At 40.2% G+C, this 24,118-nt stretch overlaps 1 protein-coding gene across 1 annotated transcript in view; it reads left to right on the top strand.

The window, feature by feature from the left end:
• The first annotated feature begins 3,848 nt into the window (after positions 1-3,848).
• LOC308406625 (uncharacterized protein) overlaps positions 3,849-24,118 on the top strand; it is a 39,562-nt gene continuing 19,292 nt past the window's right edge. The window contains exons 1-3 of the mRNA XM_080897721.1: positions 3,849-3,900; positions 4,699-4,734; positions 5,009-5,272. Coding sequence (XP_080753847.1) covers positions 3,870-3,900; positions 4,699-4,734; positions 5,009-5,272 — 331 coding nt within the window. The 5' untranslated portion in view covers positions 3,849-3,869. The remainder of the gene's footprint in view (positions 3,901-4,698; positions 4,735-5,008; positions 5,273-24,118) is intronic.

Below are 24,118 nucleotides of genomic sequence, written 5' to 3'. Positions count from 1 at the left end.
ACCCTCCAAGGTTTGGAGGCCTATCTCCCCCTACCACCACTTCCCCTGCCAGTGGCGGACTCCCTCAGACATCAGTGCGTTGGTGGTTCTTTGTGTCCGGGGATGGGCGTCCAGGTACACACCGGCTCACTCCTTGGCGGCCGCTTATCGGGGGCCTGGAGCCTGGGGCTCGCTCGGGCCACTTCGGAGGTGGGGTGCCCCCGGTCTCTCGGCCTGGGGCTCGGTCACTCAGGCACAGCTGGCTGCCGGCGGAGCTCACGGGCGCATCACTGCAACTCCCCCTGGCTTCTGCTCCGCGGCTGCTGAGTGAACCCTCATCTGGGACTCTCCTCAGCTCTTTCTGGGACAGTGGCGCGGCTGCCCCTCTGTTGGTCTTCCTTGGTCTCTTGTGTTCTGGGGGCCTCTGAACGAGCTGACGGTTCACTCGTTAAGCTGAAAGAAAGATGCTTTAATCACAGGAGTCACACATGTGTCCACTGTACCATCTGGAACTCTTCTTGTTTAGCACTCGTAATAACACAAACACTAAATCCTCCTTCTCTTGTGCTGTTTTGTAGCAGTGTGTACACCTGAGGCTGTCACCTGTCTGTCTGTCCTGCACTCGCTCTCTTTTTCTTTCTCTCTGATTGTGGAATAAAAGTATGAACATGTGTTTATAAGTTACACTTGTGTTTGAATCCTGCAGCTTATCACACATTTGATTTCCATGTGTGACAACTGCAAGTGTCCAGAGTGAGGACAGACTGAGGGACCCACTGCTGCACATCATCTGTGAGGCTTTGCACCCCTGATGATCCACCAGGACAAACTCAGCAGTGTGTGAGGAAGAGGAGGAGGAAGAGCCAGCAGCAGCTGACAGATGGAGAGAATAGACAGACTGTTCCCTGTTTGTGAAGGACTGCTAGGAAAGTTCAACATAACTACTTGTCTGTCCTGAATCAGTCTTATTAGGTAATGTTCAAATAGTTTTATCCTCCCAGTGTTTTCAGTGTGGGAGAAAGTACTCACGGCCTTCAAGTTACACACTATGAAAGGCAGCAACAAGTTTAATGTTCAGAAACCTAAAGTATGTATCAGCAGCAGAATGGAGCTAAAAATAAATGTTTGTTTCAGTTCTATGAAGCTTTGAGTATTTTGGATCAGTAGCACTGCTGTGTTTGTTGCATCATATTGCTGTGATTGTTTATATGCTTTATATATTCTGAGCTAAGTTGATCTATAGTGTTACATCATATTCTATAAGCATGTTATGTGTTTGTATACTTTCTGCCCAGTTTGACCCATTTAGCAGAAGTCAGCCTGTTTAAGGCTCTGATGTCTATTCTGTATGACTTAAAGCAGTTATGACATGGTCTGATTTTCTCACCCAATAAAGGAATATTTCATTTATCAGTCTACTCTTCATTCTATCAGACACAGTTATCACAGCTCGTACATTTTCTTTTTACACATATATGTAAGCATTGAGCCAAATGTAATGATGCCAACATATTAAACGAACAATATTTGTCTCTTATGTATAACACATCTATATATACACTGTTTTTACTGTTAATGCAATTACATTCCATTTTGGATGTGACATGAACGTAATTTTTGTGTTGTGACATCATAATAATAATAATAATGGATACTTTATTGATCCCCATGGGGAAATTACTTGTTTTTCTCTGCATTTGACCCATTCACTCAGTGAAGCAGTGGGCAGCCCACTAAGCAGGCGCCCGGGGAGCAGTGTGTAGGGACGGTACCTTGCTCAGGGGTACCTCAGGGTAGCCGTTAAGTGGATTCGAACCGCCGACCTTCCGATCATGGGGCGACCACTTTATCTACTGAGCTATCCCTGCCCATGCCTATCCCTGCCCAACATGTTGATAGCTGGTACGTTCATCCTGTCGTTTCAGCGCTTAGCAGCTTTGTGCCCAGTCAGTTTACATGTAGAACTTTATATTGTTATTTAGAGCACTGAAAGGAAAATGCTAGTGTCGGGTTTATCTAGGCACAAACCCCGCTGGAACACAAGACACTCAATAACTGCACGACGACAAAACAAGGCAAGAAATGTTGAAATGTTTGTCTGCTATAGCATTGCTCTAAACTTTTTCCTATTTCACAACTGTACAAATAGGAAGAAGAATAAATAATGTCACCTTTGTGTTATGATTAATGTGACTGCCATTATTTATGTGCAATGATGTCCTCTGTGTGTTTTATTGTGCAGAGACTGATTCAGCTGCAGTCTACTCAGCAGTGAGAACAGAAGAGACTCAGTAGTCATTTTCACAAAACTTTTATTCATCTTTATTTATCTTTACTCTTCTTCATTTAAGCATGCACTTCTAGAAGGGAAGATGAGGCCGGTGTCCCTCTGCAAAAATCTTCACTCCTTTGTTTGTTACAGTCAGCTTTATACAAGTGACCCCATCATAAAACCCCTACGGTGTGCTGCAAACTCTGTGTCTATGTGCACGAGCACGTGAATGCCTACATGTGCACGTTCCCACGTGTCTATGTGAGTGCTCGTGTGTGACTGTGTACGCATACCTGTGTGTATGTGTGAGTGCACATGAGTGAGTGTGCGTGTGGATGTGTGTGCATGACAGTTAAAACACTGTGGGTGAAGATATCTTCCTAGAGGTCATAAAACTCCCCCCACAGTTATAAATGTTAACACCCCCACCTTAAAACATCCTCTGGGGAATTTCCTCTGGGGGAGAAACCTTCTAAAATCTACTCCTAAATTCACAACACAATAAGGCCTTTATTACTTTACAAACAGTGTCTCTACAATAATTCTACATTCTATGATAACACATTTCTAAACTCTAAAATAAGCTAAATATTCCTACAATAGGAAGACACAAAGACAGAAACCTAAAGACTAAAAACTATAACATAAGCACAAAACCATAAAGAGGACAAAGACCATGAATATCAAATCAAAGAATATTAACTCAAACCAGAAAGTACACACACTGGGTCACAGACACAGTACCACGACATAAATGGGTTGATAAAATATAATATTGCTGACCCCATAAAAAATCAAACAGTTTTTAGATGTTTTCCATTATGATCATTTCCATCATCTCCTGAGGTTATGTCTGCATTAGAAGAATATATACTGACATCTAAATGGTTAAATCACAGCAAATCCTTGTGTTTTTCAACCACTGAAATACACATTCTTTGCAATGTCCTCCTGGCATTTTCCTCAACACGATGGGGCTAGTAATCAATGCAGTCCTCTTGTCAGTCTGTCTAGTTCCAGCAGTTTTGAATTTTGTCACATACTTTATTTATTTATTTCTGACAAGCTGAATCCAGATGTAAATTAGAATGCTAAAAGGTTAAAGGGTTCATCAGTTTTACAAATTGACTCAAGCAAACTGTGGCAGAGCAACTGATCATTGCCACAGAACAAGTAAACTTCCCTAAGCTAAACATTACCCTCTGCTGGTCTTATCAAACCAACTGGAGGAGTGGTATTAGTTTCATTTATCAGTGCTTCCAATATGACTGTACTACAAAGTTGTAAAATGGTAAATATATCTGTTTAATGATAAAATGTTGTTGCTTAAATTTATTTATGTATTTATTGCTAAAAAAGTGGCATTAAAACAACTAAATGTCAGAAGAATTTAAATGTGATGTGATCACCTTGGATTAACTAACATTAAAACAAGCATCAAAACATTTTTTGACCTGAGAAAACACAAAAAAAAAAGTCAGTATATTTTATGTAGTTTAAACACTTTTACTATGAAATGATGGAAACCATTGAGACACACAGACTCAGAGGAAGAGGGCGGGCTTTCCTTGGTGTCAGTGACAGAAATGAGAAAAAGCTGAAATGAGTGAGAAGGACGATGAAGGAAACATCGGTGCTGTGTCTGCTCTGTAAGTAGAATCTCTGTGTTTGTTTGAATTCTTGTACTTTGACTGTCTGCTCTCCTGATAACTGATGATGGAGGAGAAGACATGAAAAACAAATCAGGCTGAATTCAAGTTCAAAACACCATGAGAATGAAATGCAAGTCTACAAGGAAAATTTTCATTGGTTAACCAGGAAACAAGAAAGAGAGGTTAAGTCAATGACTTTATCAATATAACCTCAATGTAGACATGCATTCACTTTTTTTGTAATTCAGTGTTTGTTGCATTGTAGCCCAAAAGGCTACAAAAAAGAGGACAGAGCAGCTGTCATAGCTAACATACTTCAGTGATGCAAATTTATGTCTAATTTTGCATTTTTTCAAATTACGGAAAACCGATATGGTCTATACCTGATGTTTTGAGCCCCCATCAAGATTAGTCCCATTGTTAATCAGAGTTAATTGGAATCAATGTAGTATGCAGAGTTTTGCAAAAAAATTTATTTATCAAATGTTTCCATTCTCTCCTAATAATAATAACACTCACAAGTATAGCAAGAGCTACTGATGCTAATAATATTTTTTTTTAGAGTTAAAACAAGGCTGTGCTTTCCAATGCAAAGCTGCATCCTAACAGATAAAAAATGTTTGTTGGTTTTTATTGCAGTTTAGTTTGTAGTTTAGTAGCGTTCTTCAGAAACTCCATTTGTGTCCAGCATCAACAGAAGTCTTTCTGTATGTGCACCTGGGTTTGTACCTTTTTTGGTGGCAAAATTTTATCAAATAATAACTTTAAACTAACCCAAATATAATTTCTTTTCAGCTTTGTCCTCATTTCTTTGCTGCACAACAAACCAAGGTCAGTAAACCTAATTGATATGTTTCTGAAAATCTCATTCACACAGAAAAACCTTTATAATTTTATAATATGTACTTTATTTGCCCCAAAGTTGAGAAATATGTGTGTCTGAGCAGCTAAAACAGCAAAGGCAATATGAATGAAGGAAATTCAACAGCTTAATAATTTATTCGGTTCAAGCTTTTTTGCTGTACACTATTTCAAGAATTAAACAATTTGACTGTTTTTGACAATAGTAAAATAATCATCAGTTTTTTCTTTTTAACCCTCACAGCTCGTCTTACTGTGAGTCCCAGCAGCTCTCAATTCTTTGAAGGAGACTGTGTGACTCTGAGCTGTGAGGAGGACGACAGCTCTGCTGGATGGACTCTGAGGAGAAACACAAGCAAACAACAGAGGACTCAGTGTGGAGATGGGTGGGGAGAAGGAGCTGGTTCTTCATGTAACATCAGCTACATCTTCATGTGGGACAGTGGAGTTTACTGGTGTGAGTCCAGAGATGGTCCCATCAGTAACATGGTTAACCTGACAGTCACTGGTAAGCTGAGTGTGTGGAGTTAGTGTTGATGAAGCTGTGTGTAAATGGATGAAATGCTGTAGTTTGTCATTGTAGTTTGTTCAGAATGTGACAATAATTAATGACTGTTTACTTTATTTTAGAGAAACACACCACCACACCTCCACCTACATCCACACCTCCACCTACATATCGCCCTTCCTCACTCTCGCCTCCTGTTCTCTCTGTGCTGTCATGTGTTGGATCAGTCTGTGTTGTGGCTCTGCTGGTGGGACGATGTGTTCACAGGAAACCTGAAGGTGAAACTCAGACTTTATTAGTTAGAAACAAAAAAATAGAAAGTTAAAATACATTTAACAATTATGTTTCCACTGACATTAACATACAATAACTTATACAGTCATTCATCTTGTTTTTCAGCAGATGGGGGAGAAGATGAAAAAAGTGACATCATGTACAGTGACATCAAAATCTCAAATCATCAGCGACACCTATTAAGACAAAGCAAAGGTAATATTTCATTTTATGTATGTATTTACTTTATGTATGTACTTTATGTATGAAGTTTCATGCTTGTATCTTTGTTAGCAATTTCTACAGGAAAACCAAAAAGTGGTTAAAAGGTACAGACAGCTCAGTGGAGTTTTCCTGTTTCGTTTCAGTGTTCCTCACCAAAACTCACTGTATCATTTTTAGTAATATGTTAAACATGATTCAGATCCCTTAACCTTCATGTTGTGTTTATTTCATATGAAACAATTTTGTTTTCCCAGTAAAAACATGACAGGTTTCATTAAAACTCATCATAAAACACTATAACAACAGATATATTTCACTACTAGTTGCATTAGTTCTTTTTATCAAGTTAACTTCTTGAACTTCTGTTTGTTATTTGTGGGCTGTGTGTCTCATTAATCTGAGCTTAAATATCTTGAATTCAAGCTCTAAAAACCATAATTTCTGCATTTTTTGAGATTCTTCCAGTATTGCGCCGTCTCCAACTTTGGTGGGGCTGTGGTCATATTGTTCCCCTGCCACTGAGAGAATACCTTAGACGATTTGGTTGTGTACAGCTGGTTTAGTAAGACTAGATGCCTTTGAGAAGTCGGTATTCTGTTAGGGTCCTAAGGCTAGACCCACAAATGCTAAGCAAACCCACCTCAGATATAAGAGAGAGACAGAAAAATGAAGCCATAGCGGCTTGGAGGTCGCCTGTATTAACAAGGTCCGCGTCAGGTGTTGAGGAACCAGGACCATTTTGCATGTTTCCCCTGCATATGCAGTCTGCTTTCATGGGCATAGACACAAGACCCTCCTACAATCCTTTGATTTGTTTCAGAAATATCATTGTCCAATCAAAGCCTATAAATGTACTGTAGTTGTTCTGTATTTGTAGACAACCATTAACAGTGAAAGTTGTTCTTTACATGCCAAACTGTGTTGTTCAGTCTGTGGTTAACAGAAACTAGCAGCTTTGTGGTTGTCCAGGTTTCTATTTCCTGTTTCTGCTCAGTTTTTACTGCAGGGCTGTTAATGCACTTACATTCAATTTTGGATGCGACTTACATGAACGTAATTTTTGTGTTGTGATATCCTGGTATGTTGATAGCTGGTGCGTTCATCCTGTAGTTTCAGCACATAGCCCAGTCAGTTTAAATTTAGCACTCTATATTGTCATTTAGTGCACTGATGTTTAAAAGGTAAACGAAAAGGGTAGTGTTGGGTTTATCTAGCCACAAACCCTGCTGGAACAGCAAGACCAACAAACTGCACGACAAAAAAAAAAAACAAGACAGAGCTCTTTGTGGCTCACGAGGGAAGTCAGCTCAGGCCTTCACCTGTCCTTAGCCAACTTCGACTGATTCCTTCGCTACAGCAAACAATCATTCATGAATATGCAATTACATGTGACATTTATAAGCAGGCATATCTGAACAACATCAATGTCTGTATTCTGTGTGTGTGTGTGTTCCAGCCATACTATAAATAGACCTATGACCTTTCAATAAATTTAAACCGTGTGTATGAGGTATGCAGAAAAGCAGAAGTAAGCGTCTCGCTAAACTATAAAAACAAGAACTTCTAACAGGTCATGTCTCAAACGCACATTTAAAGGTGTGAACTGTCAAACTTTTAAAAGAAACAGCAGTCCGGTTTCAAAAGCTATAATTGAATTATAACGTTGAGCCTGCTTCCTCTCATCTCATGGTACACAAGTGCACACAGAATCTTATATAATAAGGATAAGATTTTTATCAGCATATGAATGAATATGTAAGCATAAATGATTATATATTTCTAAGCACAAATGACAATTAAAAAAATATCAATTCCAAGAGCTAGTTCTTTTCTACTTCTGTGCCACCATCTTCTCTCTTCTCATATGGGAATTAAAATTTGTCTTGATAATATATCAAAGATACAAAAAAAATGACAAGCTTTTATCATTTAAATACCATAAAGGGTACAAAATGTGTATAATTCTGACTTCTCCAGCAGTCAGTTGTTGAAATGTTTGTCTGCTATAGCATTGTTCTAAACTTTTTCCTATTTCACAACTGTACAAATAGGAAGAAGAATAAATAATGTCACCTTTGTGCTATGATTAATGTGACTGGCATTATGTATGTGACTGAACTACCTGCAATGATGTCCTCTGTGTGTTTTATTGTGCAGAGACTGATTCAGCTGCAGTCTACTCAGCAGTGAGAACAGAAGAGCTCAGTTATGGACGAATCATCATCAAAGAGAAGGAAAAAACCAAGAACAAAACCAAGAGGTACAGCTGCTTTTCTTTGTGTCTGTTAGGACACAGTTAGCTCACGGGTAAATAATGGAGAGCAAAGATGAGCTTATGGCATTTTTTGTTGTTCTCAGGACTGAATTTTTGTAGTGATACACTCTGTATTGGTTTAACATCCGTTTGCTTACTGGTAGAACTGTTGCCTGATTCCACGGGTGTTAACGTTGAATTGCTAAAGATAACGGGTGGGTTTTCCAAAAACAAACAATAACCACAGAGCTGCTTAATTTCTAAAATATGTGTTATAATGTCCATGAAAACAGCAAGTGTCATATTTTAAAGCACTTCTGTGGACTAACATTTGTATAAGTTGTAATATCTTCAGTTTCAGTGTGCAGACAGCTGATAGAAAAGCTGCTTTTCAAATAAAGATGTGGTAAAGGAATCAAATTCATGATAATTTCAGGTGTGTGGTAATATTTAAAGCTAGTGACTTTAAGGCTACGTTCACACTGCACAGAAAAGTGCATCAAATCCGACTTTTTTGACCCTATGTGACCCATAGCCGATCATGGTATGGCAGTGTGAACGGCACAAATCCGATCTGGGTCACTTTCGTATGTGGTACTGAATCCGATATATATCTGATGTTTGAGAAAGTGACTGCTGTTTGAATGGTCAAGTCGCATTAAATCCGTGTTTTACATCACTGACACAAGACAGACGGCAATTATCAGCGCCGGAGAAGACATCGCGAACGCTTCCTGGCCATCCAGTGTTAGTGAAACTGTTTGGACGTGAACATTTTATTTGTACTGTATAATAAGGTGACCATATTTTGATTTCCAAAAAAAGAGGACACTTAGCTCAGTCATGAAGAACTTGCTTAAAGAAACATATTTAACATATTTAAACGATGCCTTCTCTGTGCGGTTAATAATTTTTGAAATAAAATATGTCATATAGGCTTTTACAAGTCAATAAGTGCAAAAAAACCCAACTTAATATAAACCTCTGGAATTAAATAATGACACAGAAATAATGCCTCATCTGCTTAAGAAAAATTACCAGTACTGGGTCGTATGAGGGCTGGACTGGGACAAAAAATCGGCCCGGGCATTTTGACTAGAGACCGGCCCACCAGGTATTATAGGAAAAGCCATAAAGCCTTTGAATGAAAACAGACGCTGTTGTGACAGTGATGTACACTGTCTTTTTGGTATATGAATGTTTTCTATATGTTACGTAAGGCCCAAAATGGCCTCCGTACAAAAAAGTAGTAGCTCTAATATTGACCAGTAACGAACCACCACACGCACACTGTAATGGGTTACACAAGATCTGTTCTTTCTCCAGGTAAAACTACTGGCTGAAGACAGTAGACAGCCTTACAAGGTCACATTCAGAATGACAACAGCCAGTAGGTGGCAGCAGAGGAGCTTCAGTTTGCCCAACACAATGTGTCTGACCTTTGACCTTTAATGTAACACGAGGAGTAACTGTGATTTTGAGCTTAAAAGTGAAAACAAGCTGTCAATTAAATTAAGTGGCTGTAGTAAAAAAAAAACTGAGTTATGAGCACTGTTATGCCTGTTAAGTTCATAAAATCCAGTTTTAGCTGAGATCTAAAAAAGAAAAAAAACCACCCGTTTCCTTGTGTCTCTTCCTTGTCTCCTCTGCTCTTATCTCTGGTGGAAGGGAGTAAGACACGAGGAAAAGGATCAAGGAAGTCCAAACTGTGAGAGAAGAAGAGAGTTACAAAGTTACAAAGGCCGACTGAGTGATAATATTGGGTTGAGGTGGCAGGGTTTTCAGACAACCTTCTTCCCAGGCACATTTCCCATTTCCTTCTGGGGGATCCCCAGGCATTCCCTGGAAAGACAAGAAACATAACCTCTGCTCTGAGTGCCTGGAGGGTCTGGCCTTGGGGTCTCTTTTAGAGTGCCTGAAACACCTCCAAAGAGATACACAGGAGCAAGCAGTATCAAAGACTTGTTCTTTTGATATTACTAACCAGTCAAATCAAAGTTCAGATTATTTGATCCCAGTTTATTTTGGCACAGTCAGCTTTCTTATATAGTTATATATATTATATTAATTTATATTAATTCTCTGAGTGTTAAATGTGTTTGATGGCAATAAAGTTATGCACAGTTAGCAGTAACTTGAAGCTGAACTAGAGCTCTAGAGCTACACTGTTCACATGTACTTTAATAAAGTTAGAAAGCATTCATGGAAAAAAGAAGACTAAACGAGTCATTTGCAGCTCTCACTTCAAGTCTGACTCTCACAATGTGATATTTAGCCCTCAACAAGTAAGCTCGTCCTTCTCTGGTATCAACCAGGCCTCTCTCCTGACATGTAAGAATTTAACACTGCAAACAGTGAACGTAAACAACCCAGCTTAGTTTGTTAATAAGACAAATAAACATTTAAAACATCCATACTGCCCATGAGAGAAGGAGTAAACTGTGATATTTAACATGAACACACACAGGCTGCCCATTCAGTTGTCACAACAAGACAGCAAACTGTTTTTACAGTATGTCTCAAAAAGCTGTTACCTATTTCTAAGATTCATTTTAAACATTAGGCTACGTTCACACTGCAGGTCTTAATGCTCAATTCTGATTTTTTGATCAAATCCGATTTTTTTTGTCTGCTTGTTCACACTACAAATAAAATGTGACAGCAAACGCGCTCTAGTGTGAACCTTCAAAGCGGCCCGCATGCGCAAAAGAAGACTTCACACACAAAATGCTCTGTTTAGACAAAGAGCAAACAAAATATTGTTTGACTGATGGCCCTTAATATAAAGACTTCAGACTTTGCATTTCCCAATTTTTGCTTTAAGTTATTTTGTTATTTACATAATAATGTAGATAACCTAATAATGATCCTTATTGCTGTTTTAGAGGAGCGGTGCTTCAAAGGATAGTTGCAGATTTCTGTCAGAATCTGCAGATTATACAGTACAAATAAAATGTTCACGTTTCTCCAACGTTGTCTTTCAAACAGTTTCACTAACATCTACACTGGATGGACACAAAGCGTTCGCAATGTCTTCTCCGGAGCAGATAATTGGCATCTGTCTTGTGTCAGCGACGTAAAAGACGCATTTAATGCATAAACAGCAGTCGCTTTCTAAAACATCAGATATGTATCAAATTCAGTACCACATATGAAAGTGACCCAGATCGGATTTGAAAATATCGGATTTGTGCCGTTCACACTGTCATACCATGATCGGATATGGGTCACATAGGGTCAAAAAAATCGGATTTGATGCACTTTTGCCTGCAGTGTGAACGTAGCCTTAGAGTAATGTTTCCAGGACCTTTTTGAAAATCTGCTATGAAGGATTAAGGCAGTTCTGAAGGCAACAGGGGGTTAAATCCAGTACTAGCAAGGTGTACCTAATAAACTGGCCAATGAGTGGATGTACTGTGTATAAAGGCACCAGTCACAGAATAATAAAGGTCAATAGGTGGCAGCAGAATTCACCTAACACATGTGAGCTAATCTGACCTCTGACCTTTAGTGTCACAAGAGCGAAAACAACTATAAATATGAAGTTAGAACTCAAATATCACTGACATCTCATTCTGACTCCTCTCTCCTCATGTGTCTTTCTTGCCTCCTCTGCATTCATCTCTGGTGGAAGCAGGAGGCCATGCTGATAAATGTTTTTCCTATTCATAGATATAGCATTGCTATTATATTTGTTTCATGTTAGAAAGTACTATCATCCTCAGATCACCACAGTCCAGCTATTTTGTGTTATTGTAGGGCCTTAACTTACAAAATAAAGTGCCTGGAGGCAGCTGTTGTTGTGATTTGACACTATATTAATACAGTGGAACTGAATTGAACTAAGGTGGCTGTAGCTCAGGCGCTAGATCAGGGCATCTACTGATCGGATGGTTTGATCCTTGGCTCTCCAGTCTGCATGCCAAGTATCCTTCAGCAAGATACTAACCTCAAGTTGGTCTAAGGTGCATCCATCTGAGTGTGAATGTTGTTAGTTAGTGAGCATTTAAACAGCATAGAAGAAAGTGAATGTGCATGTTCGGGAGAGTAGAAAAGCACTACATAATAATCAGTCCATTTACCAACTGAATTGGTTGCACATTACCAATCCAGCCCTATTGTCCAGCAGGCGCAACAGGTGGGTTTAAGTCTTGTGTTTAGTGTTTGCAGTGGTTAAGTGAGGTCAGACAGGAGTCTCCATGGACTGTAATGTTTGCAGATGGCACTATCATCACCTCTTTCTCGAGGAAGAATAACCTGGACCAGAAGCTGCAGCTTGCCTTCTCCTGCTCCTCATTGGAGAGCATGCTGTCCTACTGCCTGGGGTTGGAACACAGGGCGACTACCGGTATGAGCCTAGGTCTAAATAATCCTTATCACTAGGACACTAGGACAGCTGGGTGTCCTGGTGTGATATATGTTATCAATATAAGCCTATAAATAAAAGAATACTATAGTTGTTCTGTGTTTGGAGATGACCGTTAACTGTGAGAGCCGTTCATTGCTCAACATCCTCAAGCATGTTTTTCACTCTGTGGTTAACAGAAACTAACAGCTCTGTGGTCGTCCGGGTTCCTGTTTCAGATAAAAACACTTCAGCTTCTCACGTTTTACTGCAAGGCTGTTAATGCACATACAGAAAAACTAAATTTTGTACAACTATAATAAAAATTTAAAATATATAAAGAAAGAAAGAAAGACAAACAAGAAATCTAACAGTACATTTTTTGTTCTTTTTGCAGTGACATCCTGACATGTTGACCAGCTGGTACGTTCAACCTGTGGTTTCAGCACAGCTCTGTGCTCAGTCTGTTTAAATATAGCCTTTAGTATCAGCTCAGCCCCCAAACTACTTTTTCGTGTCTTTTTATAAATAGGGGAATTAAAATTGTTTTTAACAATATATCAAAGAAAAAAAATGAAATTACAAGTTTTTATGATTTAAATACCATAAAAAGTATTAGCCAAAAAAATGTGGTTTTGACTTTTCCAGCAGTCAGTTGGAAGTGTGGAAATGTTTTTCTGCTGCAGCATTGCTCTGATTTATATAATATCTATGACTGTACCACCTGCACTGATGTCCTGTGTGTGTGTTTATCGTGCAGAGACAGATTCAGCTGCAGATGCTCTGTGTTATGATTCATGTCCTTTTGCTAACATGTTCTAACACAGCTGCAGCTGTTCATGAATGTCCCAGTAAAAAAAAAAAAAAAGCAATCAGGGTTTTTACAGATATATGATATGGGAGATTCCTCCAACATAAACACATTATATCATAGACATTCAGAAGAGAAAGATTTTGGTATGAAAACCTACATTTGAGATTATTACCCTGTATCATTAAAACACTTCTAGCATTCGTAAGTCTGAAAATGACTTTAAATGTATTGAATTGTCATCAGTTTTTCATTAAACCCCAAGTATTAATCACTGGATGGTCAATGTTTGCATAAAAGGTGTAAATAGAACAGCTTCAGCGTGTTTCAAATGGACTGTGTGATGCTACAGAGAGATTTGACACTACGGTTCTAATCATAGTATATGACATGACATAGTGCTGTTTTGTACCTTGCTGTAAAATGTGTTGTGGTTTGTTTTTTTTTCTTCTTCTGGCGTTAATGACGAATGAGATAAAAAAACACAGTGACATTAGTTTCTATGGAATTTTGTTTTTTATTTTTATAATGTCACATGAAACTAGTCATTTCCATGTCATCATCACGCACTAACACTACATTTATAAGTTGTGGTATCTTTACTATTATTATGCAGAGGGTGAAACAGCTGCAGTTTTCTCACGACAGAGCAGACTGTAGCTGATAGAAAAGCTGCTTTTCAAATAAAGATGCGATAAAGGAATCACATTTATGAAGAAGGTAATATTCATTGTAATATTTAAAGCTGCAGAGTCACAACCCTACTGAGGCTTTTCAGACATAAATTGCCAAACGCTTCCTGGTGGGTTTCTTTCACATTAAAAGCTCATTAATGAAGGAATGTTCCAAGAGTTTTAATGTGAAAATTCTGGAGGAAATGCTGAGGTTCACTGATGACAGCTTGATATTGTTTAGAGTTCATCAGTGCTCCAGAAAACAGGAAAACATGAAATGCAGAGTTTGTGTTGTGGGAATATATTATTGTGACTTTAGAGATTTAGCTGCAGAACTGTTAGCAAGCATCATACTTGTTAGTCATTTAAATAGATTATAGGTCAGTAGGTCTAACACGCGCAGACACACACAGAGGGAGAGAGAGAGAGACCCTTTACTAAGGTAAAGAGTCAGGTGACAGGAGGTGAGGGTGCAAAGTGTAACTGCTGAGTCAGGGGGGTTCAGATCAACTGGTGTTATGTAAGGGCATACCAGAGTTTGTGTGCAACTGATTGATCTCCAAATGCACATTTGTTTAATTTGTCTGCAATAAAAGTTGAACCTAGTCAATTGTCTCGTCGCACTTCTTCTGCCAGTATCAAAGGATCGGGGAGAGACGGTGAGGGCTTTAGTCTCTACAGTGTGTGTGTGTGTTCAGACTTTAAACCAGACCCAGACGTCATCCGCTCCTTACAGAAGTAGTCCATTAGTCCAACCACTGGAATCCAGCTGATGGTCTTTGCTGGTCCTCAGGACCTTCATCTGTAATATTCATTTGTTTGTGTGCTCTTCTGATTAAATTTATGTAGCCTGGCTAAATTAACCAGCCCAGAACACAGATTATCTTTGGGGTTCTTTTAATCTGAATGATAAAGTAAGCGATCAGAAGAAAATAAAAAAGCTTGTAAAAATAAAGAAATAAAATTGTTACAGACAGTTCTTATCTAGTAACAGCTTTGTGCACTGGTAACCCACTGCTACTGCAGGTTATTTCCCCAACTTTATCAGCATCTGGAACTCAAGGACGTCTAGCGTCATTTTGTGTCTGATATAAACCCAAACATAAATAAAACAAAACTTAGCAGTGCAAAAGTAACTGTAGTGGCTTCTCCTGCTAAGATACAGAGCCAAGATTAAACAGTTAACATACATTTCCCTCTTACCCACAGAGATAGTATAATACAAGTGTGAACTCAAATACATGCAGTGCATTAATTCAGCAGAAAACGGAATATAGATCCCTCTGAGATGAACGGGGAAGTTGGTTGCAGCCACTCCTGGTGCCTTAACTGTTGCACACTTTGCATTTAAAACATATCAGGCAGCGAAAAAAGGCATTGCACACCCACATAACACCAATGCAAGCTAGCACTCCCGTGAATGTCTCTGTAGATCCCCATGATCCCTTGCGCTCTCAGGGATACCCCAAAAGAAACAGCGCCATCCAGTGGCATGTCCCATAATATCGAACTTCCACCTGGCTACATTTAGATTTAGTCACTTACAGTTATTTATTCACATTTCAGTCACTTTAATTTTTAAAACTGTGTTATTTTAAAACTGTATATACTGTATATTCTGTGTATTTATTATTTCACTCCTATTGCCTGTTCTTATTGTCCTTATCTTCAATGTTATGCTGCTCGGTTGTTTGTTAATTGCCCCTTGGGGATAAATAAAGTTTTCTGATTCTGATTTTAATTAAAACCAGGGTGATCGTGGCTCAAAGAGTTGGCAGTTCGTCTTGTAACCGGAAGGTTTCCGGTTCGAGCCGCGGCTCAGACAGTCTCGTCGTTGTGTCCTTGGGCAAGACACTTCACCTACCGCCTACTGGTGTTGGCCAGAGGGGCCGATGGTGTGATATGGCAGCCTCGCTTCTGTCAGTCTGCCCCAGGGCAGCTGTGGCTACAACTGTAGCTGCCTCCACCAGTGTGTGAATGAATAGTGGAATTGTGCAGCACTTTGAGGGCCCCGAAAAGCACTATATAAATGCAATCCATTATTATCATTATTATTAAAACCACAGAGAGAGTGGTTATTAGAATTCATATAATAAAAACGTTATGTATTATCACAAAAAGTAACTTACATATATGCAATGTATGATGTGCATTTAATTTCAGAGCGAAGTTCAACACAGCCTTAGTGTTCGCTGGCTTGACTAAACATAACTTCAGTAGAAGATACCGGGTATCAGGATCGTGGTTATGAACTTTCTCTATTAAGCTGGATTCCCTGCTTCAGGCTCTGTGCACGCTGAGCAAAAAAAGAAAAAAGTTAACATGACTCTTTGTCTTTGCACAATTATTCCTGTGAGTGCCACTACTGTAGTACTCTACTCTACTAGAGACAAGGTCAGATGATGAGGATGAGACTAAAATGAAAAATTACTGCAAGTAAGATGAAATTTAAATGCTGCAGGAAATCACTAATCTTGTGATGATAAAATAAATCAAGTGCACTCTCAGTGCTGCACTTTATTTCTAACATGCACGTCAGGGTCTGAGACTTTAAACCGGACATTAAACATTACTGTCTCACAGCCAAATAAAGGAGACATAGAAATCACTTTCATTTGTGAAATTACTTTTATCAGGTATTATTGATGTGCTTTCTGTGCTCTAGTGTAAAATAGATTTAGCAGCAGGTTAAAATTAGATTAAAAATACAACAATGTATGTATGTATGTCATCAAATAAATATATGTACTTTCATTTGACATGTAGTTTCAGTAAGGTATGAATTATATAAACTGTATTTCCCCTGTCAGAGAATGTGTATTTCACCTGCAATGTGCTGTAAAATAAAGTATCTGTGAAATTGTTGCCCTTTTAGGGGATTTTATATCAAAACTTAGAACATAACCTGCTCCTGGTTAATGAGCTCAGTGTAAGTTTACAAGTTATTTAGGAGGAACAAAAGAGAGCCACTTTAGTGACTACAGAAACACAGTTACATTATAAATGTCTTCTCTTTTAACCAAATAATTATCTATCTGTAAATGTAAATGTCTTTGAGCTTTGTGCCTTTTGTAATTTCCTGCTTTAATTTTCATTTCCAACAAATGAAAATCCAACAGAGCACCTTTGGACGTGATGTGACGGGAGATTTAAATCATGTGTACCGACATATCTGCTCTGTCCATCATGTCAATATCAACCAACATCTTAGAGAAATTTTTCCAGCACTGTGTTAAATTTATACCATGAAGAATTAAGGCAGTGCTGTAAGCTAAAGGGTATACCTAATAAAGTGGCCAGCAAGTGTTTGCACTGTGGATGAAAGATCAGTCATAAAATGATAAGAGCTAGTAGGTAGCAGCAGAGGAGCTTCAGGAGGTGATGATTTCCATCTGACCTTTAATGTCACAGGATAAAAAACAAACAGTAAATATCCTCTGGAGACATGGGGTCCGTTCTTCGTACCTCGCTAAGTAAGTTAGCTGGATTTGATTGTTGACGATTTCGCGTGATCTTGGATCGTTCGGTTCCCCGAAGCTCATCCGGGACTTGCTGTCATAGCAACAGAGCCGTAAGCGTAAACCTGCTCGGGAGCAGGTTTACTTTATGTAAACAGGATTAGATCGCGGCCACGCAGGTATGTCCGCTTCATTTATACGAAAGCAACAGCGATATTTTTCCACTGTTTCACCATAAATAAATAACATCAATGTAACTGAAGATAATGCAGCACTTGATCCTTTTATTGATGTCACACAGATACATACAGGTCATTCCCTAAAAAAGGGAAATGTACTATTAACATTCTATTACATGTATGTGATTATTACGGATGTAATTCATATTTCAGAGTAGTAATTGCAAATTACTTCGTGTAATCAAGATGAGAGACCACGGCTATAAAAGCGAAGGTGGATTTGGGAAGTCTGTCGCAGTCATATCCTGTCCGTTTACGCGAGCAACCCATTGCGGAAGGTGCAAGATTGATAAGGAGAGTCCTCAGAATTCAGCGTATATTGCGGGATAGACAGGATCCTTTAGCTCAGCGCGACAGTGTGCTCATAGAGAGATATCAATATTCCCGTGAGGGTATTATTTACTTAACCAACTTGTTGACGAGGGGGTGCAGGACCACCACCTGTCTTTTTTTGCTCTGGTTGCTGTTATGAACAAACAAACAGATTATTTCAGGGTCTCTTTCCAAGAGACTAAAAGCAATATAAGTGATAAATATTACCATTCTGTAGAATATTCTTATATTTCACTTTTACTTGTTCCCATGTTCTAGTGGGTCCGGTTGTGGCTCTAATGTGAAAGAGGATATAATATAACAATATAATATAATGTAATATAATATTGGATAATATAGTGTAATATAATAAATCTACCCTACCGCCTACTGGTGTTGGCCAGAGGGGCCGATGGCGCGATATGGCAGCCTGGCTTCTGTCAGTCTGTCCCAGGGCAGCTGTGGCTACAACCGTAGCTGCCTCCACCAGTGTGTGAATGTGGGAGTGAATGAATAGTGGCATTGTAAAGCGCTTTGGGTGCCTTGAAAAGCGCTATATAAATCCAATCCATTATTATTATTATTATTAAATTACTTACGAGTTTAATTTGTCAGCAACTTCCTGCCAGCCCTCTCTCCTTGCTTTTGCAGCCTTTGCAGTGTTCCCTTGCGTTTTAATTAAACTCTGAAACTCCTGAAATCCCTCACTCAAGAGTTCTTGCTCTGCTGCCGGAAAATACCGAGCCGAGCGCGCTCCTTCGACATTTTCGCCGACCAATCAAAGGGTTGCCGATCAATGTTTCTACTATCGATGCGTAGCCCCTTTTAAGCCAGCCAGTGATCTCACATTACTTCATCCAGCTGTACTAATCGTCAACAGCAGGTGTGTTCGGAGAACCGGATTAGCGAGCTCACGGTTAGCGCGATGGTTTGGTCTTGGATGTGTCATTTGATCTTGGATGTAGTAAGCGACGTACGAAGAACGGGCCCCTGAATGTTTGTCTGGGATGCATTTTTAATTTCTACCTGCTATTTTGGAGCTTGGAAGTATAAAAACTAATCATCAAAGCTTTTGACTTGACTGTACGATGCTATCATGTCACTAAAAAACCTCTTAGGAATGTTTCCAGCACGTTTTTCAGTTTGCCCAACACAAGCTGTCTGACCTTTGACCTTTAATGTGAAAGGATGAAAAACTGTAAATATGAGCTTAGAAGTGAAAACAAGATCCATCGCCTCTGCTGTCAATGAACTTGTCCACATAAAAAAAAGAACACTGTTACGCCTAAGATCATACAATCCAGTTTTAGTTGAGATCTAAAAAAAACACCTGCTTCCTCCTCTCCTTCCTCATTCTCTGGTAGGAGGGACTAAGACACGGGGAGAAGGATCAAGGATGTCCAAAGTGTGATATAAGATATTTAGACAGGTTGAGGTGGCGGTAGGCTGAGCAGAGTTTTCAGACAACTTTCTTCCCAGGCACACTTCCCATTTCCTTCTGGGGAAACCTGAGGCATTCCCCAGAAGGAAATGGGTCTTCATTGGGGTCTCTTCCCAGTTAGGAGTGCCTGAAACAAGAGAGGTGCATGGAAGGGATCTCTACTGGCTCCTTTTCATACACAGGGGAAAGCAGCCACTGTACTCTGAGATCCCTCTGGATGTTTGAGCTCCTTACCCTATCTCTATATAATGCTGAGCCTGTGAAGGAAAATAAATATGGATGCTTGTATTCTGTCATTACCCAGATTTCATGACCACAAGGTGAGATGTAAATGGACTGGTAGAGCTTTGCCTTTGACTCAGGTCTCTCTTTACCATGACAGTTCAAAGTCAAAGTCAACTTTATTGCCACCTCTGCTATATCCAGTGCAGCATATAGACGAGATGACGAGGCTCCGGTTACATCATAACCAGATATGAGAAGAGTAAGAAAATAAATATAGGAGGTTTATATGGAGCTCTCCTCTCTTCAGGAACTCACTCTGCAGGAGGGGGAGATATAGGAGAGGTGGAGGAAGATCTCAGCTTGGGTGTCTATTGTCTTGCGTAGTCTGGAAGATGAGTGGATGACAGGGTGGGTGCAGTTTTCTCTGTGGTGGGGTTGGGTGGGCCAGGCGGCGCTGCTGAACTGGGCCCCGGTCCGGATGGGCCTGGGCCCCCTTTCCCTGGCGGGTCGCAGAGTATGGGGGTGCCTACTGGGGTCAGGGGGGGAGCTGGCCCCAGGGAGGGGTCACTTGCCCCTCCCTTCCTTCCCTCCCCATCTCCAGCTGCCTCCCTCTGCATTTTCTGGCTTTTGACTCTAACTGAGACTGTTATTTTATCATCATGTATTTATTGTGTTTTTGATCATTCTGCTGCGAAGCACTTTGGTCAGCCATGTGTTGTTTTTAAATTGCTATTTACATAAACTATTGTACGGTATGGTAACATTTACTGACAAGAAACTGTGGCACCATCCTGGAGCATCGGGCTCTTGAAAGTGCAGCGACAGGTTTTCATGTTTGTTCTTTAACCTACTTTTACCACCACACAATGGTTTCAAGTGTTTCTAACAACAAGCCATTGATGTGCTACAGAATGACATGTTTGTTAATACGGATACACATGTTAATGTGATCTCTGGTCTCCCACTCAGAGACACAGCAGTCAGACAGCTACGGAAGGTGCTGAGGACACTCTTCATGTGAGAGAAAATCTGCTCACACAGATACGTATTTTGATGTCCTCTGTGTCCAGCCAATTAAAGACATTCTTGGTTAAGTTTCAAAGTTTGACTTTAGTTCAGATTACACGTTTGCTCAGTGTGTTTGTTCACTGTGGACTGATTCCAGATCAGATTATTCAGGAAAGATTATTCAGAAAGAGCGAGTGGAGGAGAAATGCTCAGAAAACAACATCAGACTACAGCTCACAAAGTTTTTGATCAAAGAAAATTCATCTGTACAGAAAAACTCACTCATTTCATCATTAATAATAACATAAAAGAACAAAATCTGTAATATAAATAAAGAGTTTCACAGTACATGCAGTGTTCAAACTCACATGAATAAAAGCTGCATATAATAAACACACACAGGTGTATGAATGATGTGTCGTCTATTTAAACTACAGAAACAGTCTGAGGCTTTAGCTCAGCAGGAGGTCACGAGCTAACAGCTACACTCACAGCAGAAACAGGACACGTCTGTAATTTACATGTTTTATATGTTTTATAAAAGAAAAAGAGTCCAAACTTCCCATGGACAAACTGACTTCCAGCTGGTGTTCATGCAGCTCATCAGGACAGTGAGGAGCCAAAAACATCAGAATCTCATAATGAGCTCATTTTCTAAATATCCCAGAGAAGCTGAGTTTACTCTGATTCAGTTGGCATCCAATTATCCCTCAAACAATCAGGCTGGGTCTTGGGTTTCTTGTGATTTAGTCAACGACATCATATTTCACACTGAAGCCGGCACATCTTTGATAAAGCTCCACAGGATGACATGAAATATGTGGGTTCTGCAAAACAATAGAAAATACAGGAGTTTGATTTTCAGTTAGAGCTGAGAATCTCTCCTCATTTTATTTTTCTCCTTTAACACATCATTGAATTTAATGTCTAATATATTTGCTTATAATAGTAAATGTGTTTAAATATTTTGTAGTCAACAGGATTTATGGATGGATTATGTGTAAAGTAAATACATTTGCTTTTTTAAAAGTAAACTTATGACATATGCATTTTTGTTCCCACTGCATCTTCAGCCATCTGCCACTAGATGACGCTGTAGCCCCTCATTATTAGCTCTGTTCAATTGGCTGTGAATACATTTAGCTGTGGTCACTTATAGAGATGTTTGTCATGAACTGTAGACATGCTGCAGTCCCATGTTTCTTTTTTAGATGTTAAAACGGCTAACTTAATATTAGATCAAATGAGATGTTTTAACATTAGATGAACATCTTTTGTAAGAAGATTAGTTATTTAAAAGGCTTTTTCCCCTTCACTTCAAACTATAACCTAATGTGTTCATAATGTACATGTCTGCACAGTGAAGTGACATTTGAGGATTTATGGTAGAAAAATGTAATCGGTGATTTCACTTCACACAGTCTGACATTGAACATTAAATTTAAAGTGATACCTGAATGACTACTCCATAGCTTAGACTAGCTGAGTAGTGGTGTATTCTTAGTGATTTACTAAGAATGTAATCAGCAGGAACATCCCCACAGATACACAAAAAAGACCTTTGTTACAAAGGTTCACCACATCATTCACACACCGCCGTGTTTCATTTGGCACAGTTTAAAAGCCTTACTGCCACAAGAGCATTTATGTTTCCCGTTGGAATCAAACCAGCAACCTTCTGCTTGGCAAGTCAAAGTGTTCATCACTATGAGAAACACCAACAATGATCCTCATGAGTGCCTTGAGGCGACTGTTATTGTGATTTGGAGCTATGTAAATAAAATGTAATTGGCAATAGCAGGAAGGATGATCCTGTGTGTTTTAAAGATTCTAATCTTTAATCGGTCCCCTCCAACTACCGACCAATAACCTGCCTCAGCACTACATGGAAGCTCCTGTCAGGCATCATATCGGCTAAGATGAACAGGCACATGGGTCAATACATGAGCGGGACACAGAAAGGAATTGGCAAAAATACCAGAGGCGCAAAACACCAGCTACTGGTAGACAGAACAGTCAGCCGAGACTGCAAGACCAGACTGACCAACCTGTGCACTGCCTGGATTGATTACAAGAAGGCCTACGACTCAATGCCCCACAGCTGGATACTGGAATGCCTAGAATTGTACAAGATCAATGGGACCCTAAGAGCCTTCATCAGGAACTCAATGGGGATGTGGCGTACAACACTAGAGGCCAACTCCAAGCCCATAGCACAAGTCACCATCAAGTGCGGGATCTACCAAGGAGATGCTCTCTCCCCACTGCTGTTCTGCATAGGCCTGAACCCCCTCAGTGAGATCATTAACAAGACTGGCTACGGATACCGACTATGGAACGGAGCAGTTGTCAGCCACCTCCTGTACATGGATGACATCAAGCTGTATGCCAAGAGTGAACGAGACATCGATTCACTGATCCACACTACCAGGCTATACAGCAATGACATTGGAATGTCGTTCGGACTGGAGAAGTGTAGTCGGATGGTAACAAAGAGAGGGAAGGTAGTCAGAACTGAGGGGATTGAACTACCAGAAGGCAACATTGCAGACATAGAGGACAGTTACAAGTACCTGGGGATCCCGCAGGCAAATGGGAACCATGAAGAGGCCGCTAGAAAGGCTGCAACCACCAAGTACCTGCAGAGGGTCAGGCAAGTCCTGAAGAGTCAGCTGAATGGTAAGAACAAGATCCGGGCCATCAACACGTACGCCCTGCCCGTGATCAGGTACCCTGCTGGGGTAATAGGCTGGCCAAAGGAGGAGATAGAAGCCACTGACATAAAGACAAGAAAGCTCCTTACCATGCATGGAGGGTTTCACCCCAAGTCCAGCACCCTGAGGCTGTACGCTAAGCGGAAGGAAGGGGGCCGGGGACTGGTGAGTGTCAGCACCACAGTCCAGGATGAGACAACGAACATCCAAGAATACATTGGGAAGATGGCCCCAACTGACCGAGTGCTCAGTGAATACCTCAGGCAGCAGAAACCCAAGAAAGAGGAGGGAGACGAGGAACCATCATGGAAGGACAGAGCCCTGCACGGTATGTACCACCGGCAGATAGAGGAGGTGGCTGATATCCAGAAATCCTACCAGTGGCTGGACAAAGCTGGACTGAAAGACAGCACAGAGGCACTAATCATGGCAGCACAAGAACAAGCTCTGAGTACAAGATCCATAGAGACTGGGGTCTATCACACCAGGCAAGACCCCAGGTGCAGGCTGTGTAAAGATGCCCCAGAGACAATCCAGCACATAACAGCAGGGTGCAAGATGCTAGCAGGCAAGGCATACATGGAACGCCATAACCAAGTGGCCGGCATAGTGTACAGGAACATCTGTGCCGAGTATAACCTGGAAGTCCCGAGGTCAAAATGGAAGATGCCCCCAAGGGTGGTGGAGAATGACCGAGCTAAGATCCTGTGGGACTTCCAGATACAGACGGACAAAATGGTGGTGGCTAACCAACCGGACATAGTGGTGGTAGACAAACAGAAGAAGACGGCCGTAGTGATCGATGTAGCGGTTCCGAATGACAGCAATATCAGGAAGAAGGAACACGAGAAGCTGGAGAAATACCAA

This window comes from Rhamphochromis sp. 'chilingali' (genome assembly GCF_963969265.1).
Source record: "Rhamphochromis sp. 'chilingali' genome assembly, chromosome: 1".
NCBI lineage: Eukaryota > Metazoa > Chordata > Actinopteri > Cichliformes > Cichlidae > Rhamphochromis > Rhamphochromis sp. 'chilingali'.
Note: the sequence above shows the minus strand (reverse complement) of the source record. Positions and strands in the feature narration are given on the sequence as shown.